Source organism: Solanum tuberosum, unplaced genomic scaffold (assembly GCF_000226075.1).
Source record: "Solanum tuberosum cultivar DM 1-3 516 R44 unplaced genomic scaffold, SolTub_3.0 scf00413, whole genome shotgun sequence".
Classification (NCBI taxonomy): domain Eukaryota; kingdom Viridiplantae; phylum Streptophyta; class Magnoliopsida; order Solanales; family Solanaceae; genus Solanum; species Solanum tuberosum.
This window is the reverse complement of record NW_006239345.1, coordinates 233,495-245,513: the sequence shown is the minus strand read 5'-3', so window position 1 is coordinate 245,513 and position 12,019 is coordinate 233,495. Positions and strand designations below refer to the sequence as shown.

Genomic DNA, 12,019 nt, shown 5'->3' with positions numbered 1-12,019 from the left:
GTTCCTTTACCCAAGAGGGTGAAAATTGGACCCAAAACAGTGGACTGTGTATTTATTGGATATGTTGTGAACAGTAAGGCCTGTTGGTTTTTGGTTCACAAATATGATAATCCTGAAATTCTATGTGAATAACGATAATTGAGTCAGATAACGCTGAGTTCTTTGAACACATTTATCCGTATAAAACTAAATGCGAGTCGACAAGTGAAAGACCTAAACGACCACGAAAAGAATCAACGAAAAATACACTACCTAATGAGGATCCTAGGCGTAGTAATCACCAGCGGAAATCCACTTCTTTCGGACCAGATTTTGTGGCATTCTTGCTTGAAAATGAGCCTCCAACATTTAAAGCAGCTATGTCTCCATCTGAGTCAATATATTGAAAAGAAGCAGTCAATAGTGAGATCGAATCAATTTTAAGTAATCATACTTGGGAATTAGCTGATCTTCCTCCAGGAAATAAATCTTTAGTATCAAAGTGGATCTTTAAAAGGAAAATGAAAGCCGATGGGACTATTGACAAATATAAGGCTAGACTTGTAGTAAAAGGATACAGACAAAATGAAGGTCTGGACTACTTTGATACATACTCTCCAGTAATAAGGATAACATCAATGAGGATGTTAATAGCACTAGCGGCAGTGCATGATCTTAAAATCCACCAAATGGATGTAAAGACAACCTTCTTAAATGGAGAGTTGGAGGAAGAAATTTACATGAAACAACCTGATGGGTTTGTGGTTCCTGGTAAAGAAGAGAAAGTGTGCAGACTTGTGAAGTCACTTTATGGGCTCAAGCAAGCACCCAAACAATGGCATGCTAAATTTGACTAAATAATGTTGGCAAATGGATTCAAGATTAACGAATGTGATAACTGTGTTTACATTAAAAACGTTCTGAATCATGAAGTCATTGTTTGTCTGTATGTTGATGACATGTTAATAATGAGTAAAGATATTGACGATATAAATGCTACTAAGCGCATGCTGTCCAGTAAGTTTGATATGAAAGGACTTTAGGAGTTGCTGATTTGATCTTAGGGATCAGGATTCTCAAAACTCCTCAGGGACTAGCATTATCTCAATCTCATTATATTGAAAGAGTATTGGATAAGTTCAAGTGCTTGAATTTCAATGTTGTCAAAACTCCAATTGATTTAAGCTTTACATTTCAAAAGAATGTAGGTGAAAGTGACTCTCAATTGGAATATGCCAGAGTATTGGGAAGTTTGATGTATATTATGAATTGTACGCGACCAGATATATCATGTGCTATTAGCAAACTGAGTCGGTTCACTAGTAATCCGAATCAAACTCACAGATGGCAATGAAACGTGTGTTGGGGTATCTGAAACATACACAACACTATGCTTTACATTATAATAAATATCTTATTGTGATTGAAGGATATATTGATGCAAATTGGATCACCGAGTCAAATAAAGTAAAATCCACAAGTGGTTATGTGTTTACACTTGGTGGAGGAGCAGTATCTTGGAAATCGTCCAAACAGACATGTATCGCTCACTCCACAATGGAATCTGAATTTATTGCTTTAGATAAGGCTGGTGAAGATGATGAATGGCTCCGGAATTTCTTAGAGGATATTCCATTCTGGCCCAAACTTGTGGGACCCATTTGCATATATTGCGATAGTCAAGTAGCAATAGGTAGGGCAGGGAGCATCATGTACAATGGGAAGTCTCGTTATATACGACGGAGACATAACACCGTAAGACAACTGCTCTCTAGTGGAATTATCACTATTGACTATGTGAAGTCAAGCAATAATGTGTCAGATCCACTAACGAAAGGCCTAGTGAGAGAGGCAGTTGAAAGATCATCTAAGGGAATGGGTTTACGGCTTAGGACAAGTCAGCATGATGGTAACTCTATCTACCAGACTGGAGATCCCAAGAGCTAGATTCAAAGAGAAAAATAAAGTTGTGACTGACGGTTCAACATTGTCAATCAACTCAATCCATTCTCATGATGAAGACAATGTTCAGGAACAAGGTTAAGACTTTAAGGCTTGTTAATGAGTTAATAAAGCTTAAAGGTTTTTAATTATTTGCTAAGTTTGGCATATTTGACCAAATAGTGTATCTATGAGATGACACCGTTAGAAATCACCTAATGTGAGTGTGAAGTGTAAGCCGCTTCAAAGAGGATTTTATGTCAAAAGCCTATTTTCTATACACTCATGAAACCAGGTGGTGTTCATGGCTGAAACGAACACAACTGTAAGAACCATAAACGGTAAAGGGTTAATTGTGTGACATATGGTTGTCTAGGTATACACCAAAGCTCGACGGTTCAAAGATATCGCATCTACCAATTGACCGAGTATATCCGACATATGTTCACTACGGAAAGTCCAAGAGGAAACCTACTTATCCAGATGCAATTGATCCTTTGCTTGTAAAGTACACACTCGTCCGTGCATTCCTTATGTTATAGCCATTCCCCATTTATGTGGGGGATTGTTGGGTATGTAGCAAGAGTTAATGGGGAAAATGGAGGGAAGATGAAAAGAGAGGAACTTGGAAAGTTGGAAACTTGAAAAGTTCTCTTATGCTTTAGTGATGAAAAGGCATTTCTCCCTCATCGGTGGTGGAAAGAAAAAATAGAAGAGTTTAAATATAGAAACACTCATATTAATTGTTAAAAGGGTTAGAAAGAGGGACCCCCCTCGCGCCGTCGTCGTCGTCGCTCGCTCGACTCGGCTTCGGCTTTGGAAAATGATCGAGAGGTTAGTTTTTGGACAAAGTTTGTTTTAATTATTTAGTTATTTATTTATTTAATTAATATAATTAAATTAAATGGCCAAAATATTTCAATTAATTAGTTAATTAACCGAAATGTTTCGATTATTCAGCTAATTGACCGACCCGACTCGGATCCGCGCGCGACCCATTTTATTTAAATTCTTTTCCATTTTATTTAAATTTTCCGCCGTTGGAAGTGACTGTTCTGAAAGGTTGCAACTTTCATAAACAACCATGACCGTTTGAAAGGTTGCAAACTTTCATGAATCGTCATGTGGATTCTGAAAGGGTTGCTACCTTTCGGAACCAATTCCTCTTGCCTATAAATACATTGATTCTTCATATTATTTCCTTACGAATTTTTTTGATTTCTTCTTCTTCTGCACAAAGTTTCTTCGTGTACTTTACTGCTATTGAGTGGTTCGCTGACACAAGAGTTTTGGGTATCAATACACTGGTGATTGAGATCATTCTATCATGGGAGGACATATTCCAAATCAAACCTCGGATACTAGAGGGGAATAATTTCCTTAAGGGGACATTGTGCATTCAGTGGGCTTGATCTTTTCCATTCTGTCTTTTTCTAGATTCTGGTATGTTTTACAAATTTTAGTTGTTCTGAATTAATTTCTATTCTTCAATGTAAAGTCACTGTTTCTACATAGCCATTAGGATGTATTTGTAATCGAAGGAGTTATCGAATGGTCCCATGAAGTCAATCTCCACACATGAAAGATTTCAACTTTAAGAATCTATGAGGCTGCTCATGTCTTCTTGAGATACTTTCTTGCATTTCACATTGCACTTACAATAAGCATGTGCACCTCGATACAATGTAGACCAATAGTATCCGCATTACAACACTTTTGATGCAGTACGGATCGAGCAGTGGGTGATGCATGCGCTCACCCTATCTGAAAAGATAGGAATCATCCAAATATAATTTTTCTTACATTAAAGAGGAACCTTCTCTTCTTTTCATAGTTGTTCAACCCTTTGACATCCATCAACGAAGTATGAAATTCGCATAATCAACCTATCATGACATTGAAATTTTGAGATATCATCATTACTAATTCATTGGGACAAGTATTACATATGCCCATCTCCTTCCAATGCAACACTTCTTGATAGAAGTTGGACGTCTCCAGAGAGGATAAAGAAATTGGACGTAGATATATAATTACATGAAATTCGAAAGATATTCTTTATTTTTGTTTGAAGGTTTTCACTTACAATAAGTAATAACAACTTTACTCCACTTTTCAAATAAGTTTCTTGATTCTTTTTATTTCATATTTTAATGACTTAATAGATTATTTATGTATTTCATCTTTGTATTTTTTTAATTAGTTTCTGAAGATCATTAAAATAAATATGAGATTATTTTTTTATGATAATAATAATAATAAATTAAAAAATCAATTGTGATAATTAGTTATACATATTTCCTATAATATAATTCCTTAAAACATTATCTAGTTATGTGAATCTCATATCATGAACTCAAGTTGGTTGTGCTTTTGTTTTTGGTTTAATGAGCATTTCTATAGTTGTTAAATTGTTCTGGCTTTTGTTAAACACGATTAAACACGACCCAGTATCCATTGGCTTCGCACGGGGTTAATTAGGTAGTTGCAAAGCGTATTGAGGTTCAAATAATATATTGAGCTCGAGATATTAGAACGTGCAAAATCAATAGATGCAGAAATTACTACTTCATAAATATACCATCATTAATTGTGTAATAAACACATGTATAAATTGTTTTCGATTAAAAATTAAGAGATTACATCAATATGGTTATAAATTGGTTATATTTACCAACTATCATATACTAGCTTAACTTCCTAATTAGTCAGTCAGTCTTCACTTCAGTAGTTGAGGTCTGTTGAAGAATTGCACACCCAAGATGAAAAAAGGGATGAGTAGTAAGCTTCATTAAATATGTAAGTTTCTGAAATTCATCCATAGTAGAGGCTCGTCTCCTGTTGCGTTATTATTATTAGTCTCAGGGAGGCTTGTAATAATACTGCTTGATTCTCTCAAGTTGGAGTTATGAGGATAATAGAAACTAGTTGTTGTAAATAAGTGCTCCAAAGAAACCAATGTTTTGAGTCCTGCATCACCAAAAGGCCGCTGGATCAACTCATGAATCATCTTCTTATTAACATAGTTTGTGATGAATGAATGATTAAGTAGCATCTCCGCATTCCATCTCCAATTATGATCTCTGTCCAAACACTTACTCAAAAAGTCCTTTGCATCATTAGATATATTATCTGGTATCTCTAGTTTTTCATGTGCAATCTTCAATTTTAATTCATTCTTATTTTTACATTCTGACCATACCCGCTTTCTCGTGAGCATTTCTACAAGTATGCATCCAAATGCCCAAATATCAACAGCTTTATCTTGAATCCCACACACTACAGATTCCGGTGCTGCATATAGTAGAGTCCCTCTGCGGCGACGACGCTTCTTCAATGATATGTCCCAGCATGTGTTTGTTTCAGATCTCAACGATAGCCCAAAATCAGCCAATTTCACATTTGCAAGGCCATGTTGTCCGCCAGGAAAAACAAGTATATTAGCTGGTTTCAGATCGCAATGGATAAATCCTTTACTATGAACATGACAAATCCCGACTAAGATTTGAAAAGCATAGTACGCAGCCTCTGATTCTCCGAGCACCGTCTTCGACTTATGAATTAAGTCATGCAAAGTTCCACCAGCAGCATACTCCAGCAAAAGGTTATAAGTTTTTTTTACCGTTTTCGATGCTTACATCTTCTCTGAAGCACTTAATTACGTAGTCCGACCCTCTCAGTGCATGCAATATTTGTCCTTCTACTCGGAGGGAAGACGAGCGATTATCTTCGGCTGATTTGACAGCAGCAAATAATGTATAGTAATCGGTTAATGGCGTGGCAAGAGACACCGTACCATAAGAACCCCTGCCCAACAACTTAAGCTTTTTCCAAGACATACTTAATTTATTGATGAATGAGTTTTTCTTAGCTAGGTTTACTTTTGATGCTTTAATGGCTTCTCAGATTTATAATGCTAATTTAATTTCCTAATGTAATTCTATTTGGGATTAAATTTATTTAGGCCTTTCTCTTTCCCTTTCCAATTATACTTGGGAATGTGAATTCTGCTATACAGAGGAAAAGAAGTTCGTTATTCCTTGAAGGATATTTATGGTTTTACCCTTTGGTTATACGCCGAATCTTGTGAACAAGACAGGGGTAATTCCGTCTTTGGGCTCAGATTGTTGGCGGGAAGTTTTAGAAATAACTTTTGTGGGAAATTTCTTATTTTCCTTTCCTCTTTTATTTTTATAAATTAATCCATTTCTTCTATTTAAATTAATTTAATTTCCAAAATGCGAAACTATTGATCTAGGCTCCTATAAAAAATTGTATCATTTGAACTAAAAAATATTCAACTACTCATTTGTCTCCTTCTTCTTATAGTTGTGATTTGTTGCACTTGGACCGAGAGTCTTTCAAAAATAGTTTATCTATCTTTATGAGGTAATGGTAAGGTCTGTCATGTTCTACCCTTCCAGATCTCACTTGTGAAATTTCAGTGACTATATTGTTGTTTCACTATTTAAACAATGTTTAGTGTTTTGATCACATTTCATGTTTTTAGGAAAGTTACAATCAGATACCAAATATTATTTGCAAAAATTATAATCAAACACAATTCCAACCTCAAATGTTTCAAATAAAGTGAAAAATATTAGTAATTATATGTACTATATGAGATTTAAGGCATGGCATTATGTGACAATCTATTTTGAGTTAATATTACTCTTTTAGAATAGATTAGTTCTGAAAACGTTTGTTGCACGTTTATCCCAAAATATTTCATCTAAATCTTATATTGCAAATGACATATTTTTATCTCTTTCAAATTTGTTGGTATTTTTTAAAAAAAAAATCTATAATTTTTATGGTAGAAAGTACATATATCTTCCTAATAATTTAAAAGAATACATCATTAATTATAAAATTGATTAAAAATGCATAAAGTTTAAATAATTAACTATTGTACAAATACAATATTCAAATGAGGATACTAAAATTCTACATGTTAGGCTAATGTATACAAAGCAACAAACCATTGTAAATTATCACAATAATATCAACAAAATAATAAAAAGTTGTACAATAACAACAAACAAGAAACATAAATATTAAATAGAACAAATAAAAAGAGACAATATAAGAGAGCATGGAGATTTTCTCATTTTTGTTCAACTGTTTTAAGTGTGTATAATATTGTGTCAAATGTCACTATTTATAGGATAGGATTAAGGAACATAAAGAATTGTCATGTATATAACATTAATCCATTTGAGATCATGGATGCGGATGAGAGGCGAAAGTAAAAATCTTAATGAATTTAATCAGTGGGAGTTACACATATTTACAAAATGGAGGGTTAGTGGTAATAAAATTTATGTAAAAAAGAAAAGAATATAATATATGTTTGTATATTTTTTTTTCTTTCTTTTTGTGAAGGGCAAACATAACCATTATATTTTCAATTGAAAATGAACAAAACAAAAAAAACATGAATTTAATCCAACATGATAATAATACAAAGAATACACACACTGGGTGGGGTAGGGTCAGTGAAGAGAAACCTAGCGAATGGTGCTCCTGAACGACGGCCATCCACCGTCGGTGGCTGGTATTCATTTTTCAATAACAGATTTCCCAGCACTAAACGAATCTGCTAGTATTGATCCCAAAAATCCTAAGATGTTTGTAGAGAAGTCTTTTGCCAATTCTCTCAATCAGACAGAACAACAAACAAATGAAGCACTGCGCAAAAAAGTTTCAGTAGTTGGAGGAATACCGCAGGTAAAATGGACAGAAGAAGAGGTAGAAAGGATGAATCAAATTGAAGACCTACAATTTGCAGTGATCGGAAAGTTTACATATGAATGGTCTGACTTGGAGGAACTAAGGAGAATTATTCCTCAACAATGTGAAATTAGGGGAGGATGTCAGATTGGATTACTCCGCAGCAAACACATTTTTATACGTCTAACTCAACAAGAAGATTTTATTAATATGGTATCAAAGGGGGCCTTCTACATCACAAGCAGAGACGGATATTCATATCTTATGCGTACACTAATCTATGACTCTAGGTTTAAGGTTAATGAGGAAACATCAATGGCAATGGCGTGGATCTCGTTTCCTAACCTACTACCCACTTTTTTTGTCAAAGAATGTTTATTTTCTTTAGCATCAGCAGTGGGTAAGCCGATCCAACTAGATCAAGCAACCATTAATAAGACGAGACCAAGTTGTGCGCGTGTGAAGGTGATGGTGGATTTAAAAGGTGATTGTCCAAAGGCAGTGGAGATGCAGATAGAAAATCAAGTCACTGGAGAAATAAGGACTAATATGGTTACTATAAATTATGATTACGTTCCGCAATACTGTATACAATGCAAGATGCAGGGTCATAACAAAGAGGAATGTAGAAGCACAAATATATCAAAACAAAAAATAGAAAACAATGTTCAGCAGCCGAAAGAAGTTGCTCAACAGAAAATTGGTCCAGTTCACACATTTCAAAAAGGGAAAGCTAAAGTTCTCTCAAGCGGCAAAGTAGTTGGGGATCCTGGACACTGGAATGTGGTGCGAGATAACAGAAAAAGTAAAAGCAATAAGGAGAAACATGATAATCACATGACAGTCACTACAGAGAACTCTTTTGATGCTCTCACGCAAGAGGAGATCACACAGGCAGATTTCAACATAGGCAGCCATTCCAATAGTAAAACAAAGCAAGACAAGGGGGTGGAAAAAGAGCAACCCATTTCAGCAAAAGAATGGGTGACCAGGTCCTTTGGACAGGTTTTACAAGGAGAAGCCTCGACATCTACAATTCCTCTGCAGCATGACAATATGGATCAAAATCAGCAACACAATACACATGAAAATGAGCATAGCAATGAAAATCATGAATCAGTTAATATGGAAGATAAACAGCAAACCTGTCGAGATAGTTGGGCAGTTGTAGTGTATAACAAACACAACAGTCAAATTCCTCAAATATGCAATGAAAAGAGAAGGGAATATAGAGGGAATATTGATAATAAGTTGGCAATAGTAGTCGATCCTACAGATTTTCAAATTGAAGAAGCACAAATCCTTGCTATAATGGAATCTCCAAATAAAGTTCTCCATGATATTATTACTCATAATGTGGAAGAGAATGCATTGTTGGAGATAGAAGGCCTAAGAGTGACTACTAAAGTAAATAAGGATGATGATGATGATGTTCTGGCTCACATAGACAAGGAGGCAGATTTATCTCCTAAAATCTTGAAGGCTGCAAGGAAAGAGAAGAAACAAGGGAATGAAGATAGTGCTCAACCCATCAGAATACAACCAAAGAGATATAAAGCGTATAATAGATGATGAAATCATTTATTTGGAATATAAGGTCAGTGAAGTCTCAACAAACGTTTCAAAGGGTTCAGATGTTACACAATGTTTACAAGTTCTCATTTATTGCTCTTCTAAAGCCTTTTCAAGACAGTAGACACATCAACAAGTATAGAAGGAGGTTGAGAATGCCTTTTGCTACTTCCAATTGTAATGGAAAAATATGGATCTTTACAAATCATGATTTTGACATTATAGTTGTTAGTAACACAGATCAACAATTGACTCTTAATTTAAAGCACCAGACTCAACAACACAACTTTTATGTCACTATTGTGTATGCCAAGTGTAGTGCTGTTGAAAGAGTATCGTTGTGGGAAGATATATATCACTTGGCAGATGACATAAATAGCTCTTGGCTTATTGGAGGAGATTTTAATGTTGTATTGAATGCTGAAGAAAAGATAGGGGGTCTGCCGGTAGAAGATATTGATCATGAGGATTTTGATTGTTGTATTGAAACTTGTGAACTATCTAAAGTTCAATACAAAGGGAGTCCATTTACATGGTGGAATGGTAGAGCCGATAGTGATTGTATATTTGAGAGGTTGGACAGAATACTCATCAATCAAGAGATGAGTAATTGGTTCAATCACATTGCGGTGGAACATTTACCAAGGACTGGATCTGACCATGCCCCTATGTTTATTACTTGTGAAGAAACTAACCCTATAAAGAAGAAACCATTCAGGTTCCTAAAATTCTGGACAAAGCACAAAGATTTTAAGGAGGTCGTGAGACAAAATTGGGTCACTAATACTATTAATCCTTTTATAGCTTTTAAGGAGAACTTTAAAAGGGTTAAAACTGCTCTAACTAGATGGAGCAAGGATACATATGGAGACATTTTCAAACAATTAATCATCAGGGAGGATATAATGAGAATTAAAGAGAAATTATTTGAAGATGTGCCAAATGAAATTAATAGAGCAGTTTTGCAGAAGGCTGAAGCTGAATTTAAAAGATATCTTCACTTTGAAGAAATCTATTGGCAACAAAAAGCTGGTTATGAATGGTTTGATAATGGAGATAGAAATACCAGATTCTTTCATAGTATAGTAAAGGGCAGAAGAAAAAGGCTACACTTGCAGAGAATTCAGAACAGACATGGGGTATGGTTGGAAGAAGAAGAGGTCATAGCTGTTGAATCCATTGACTTTTATCAAAAGCAATTCACACAAGAGAGGGATGCGACTGATTTTCCTTTACTAAGGCATATTCCCACTTTGATCAATGCGGAGGAAAACTCAGTTTTATGCAAAATACCAGAATTAGAAGAGGTAAAGAATGTGGTATTCAAGCTTAATGGAGACAGTGCTAGTGGTCCTGATGGTTTGACAGGGAGATTTTACCAAAGCTGCTGGGACATTATTGGCATTGATATTCTAGCATTGGTACATGATTTCTTTCAAGGTAATTCTTTACCTAAGTCAATTACTCATACCAACCTAATTCTGTTACCAAAGAAAGATAATGTACAGTCTTTCTCAGATTTGAGGCCAATCAGTTTGAGTAATTTTATTAATAAGGTCATCTCTAGAATTGTTCATGATAGACTTGAGTCTTTACTTCCAAGGTTGATTTCAAATAATCAATCTGGTTTTGTAAAAGGGAAAAGTATCATTGAAAATGTTCTGCTGACTCAAGAGATTGTTACAGATATTAGAAAAAGAGGTAAGCCCGATAATGTGGTAATTAAGCTTGATATGGCCAAAGCTTATGATAGAGTATCATGATTTTTTCTAATGAAAGTATTAAGAAAAATGGGCTTCTCAAATGATTTGGTTGACATAATATGGAGACTGATTTCCAATAATTGGTACTCTATACTAATTAATGGACAATCACATGGCTTCTTTCATTCAACTAGAGGCGTGAAACAAGGAGATCCTCTATCTCCGGCATTGTTTATTCTATCAGCGGAGGTTTTATCCAGGTCTTTGAATGCTTTGTTTGATGATGTGCATTATGTAGGGTATGGTTTACCAAAGTGGAGTGCACAAATTAACCACCTGGCTTATGCAGACGATACCATCATTTTTGCGTCTACTGATAATTACTCTTTAAATAGGATAGTTGAAACTTTGCAGGAATATGAAGGTGAATCTGGACAGCAAATTAATAAAGAGAAAAGTGCATTTTATCTTCATCAAAGTACTGCCACAAATATGAGAGTAATGGTGGAGGAATGTACAGGTATGTCTAGGGGTCAATTCCCTTTAAAATACCTAGGTTGTCCCATAACTCATGCTAGGAAAAGAAAAGAGCATTATGCAGATCTCATCAGAAGGGTGAAAGATAAACTTCAGGCTTGGAAAGGAAACATGCTTTCTTTTGGGGGTAAAGAAGTTCTGTTGTCTAGTGTGTTACAAAGCATTCCTATTCATGTACTTTCTGCTATTGTCCCTCCTAATTGCGTGATGAAAGAGCTTCATAGAATTTTTGCAAAATTTTATTGGAGTAACAAGCTTACAGGTAGAAGCAAACATTGGGCTGCATGGGAAAATGTGTGCTTACCAAAAAATGAAGGAGGTTTGGGTTTTAGATCTATGATTGATGTATCTAAAGCTATGTATGCTAAGCTTTGGTGGAAATTTAGAACTCAAAATTCACTATGGGCAAATTTCATGTGGAATAAGTATTGTAAGAAGCAAATTCCCACACTTGTTCAATGGAAAGGTGGCTCACAAGTGTGGAAACAAATGTTGGAAAATAGAGAAATAATAGAACAAAACTTGTGGTGGGAACCTAAAGGAGGAACATCAAG

The 12,019-nt window shown here is 35.1% G+C and overlaps 1 protein-coding gene across 1 annotated transcript; it reads right to left on the bottom strand.

Annotated features, from left to right (window-relative positions):
• Positions 1-4,711: 4,711 nt before the first annotated feature.
• LOC107058015 (mitogen-activated protein kinase kinase kinase 2) lies at positions 4,712-5,759 on the bottom strand. Its single transcript, XM_015303257.1, has 2 exons — positions 5,559-5,759; positions 4,712-5,473 (listed from the first exon to the last, which is right to left on the bottom strand). Exons 1-2 carry the CDS (start codon positions 5,757-5,759, stop codon positions 4,712-4,714), a joined length of 963 nt encoding a protein of 320 aa, XP_015158743.1.
• Between the last annotated feature and the right edge of the window lie 6,260 nt (positions 5,760-12,019).

Excerpts from the sequence above, each read along its gene's own strand:
- LOC107058015 (XM_015303257.1), bottom strand. The coding sequence starts at position 5,759 with ATGTCTTGGAAAAAGCTTAAGTTGTTGGGCAGGGGTTCTTATGGTACG. Across the intron at positions 5,474-5,558 it reads TTAAGTGCTTCAGAGAAGAT|TCGAAGACGGTGCTCGGAGA; the intron begins GTAAGCATCGAA and ends TTAATTCATAAG.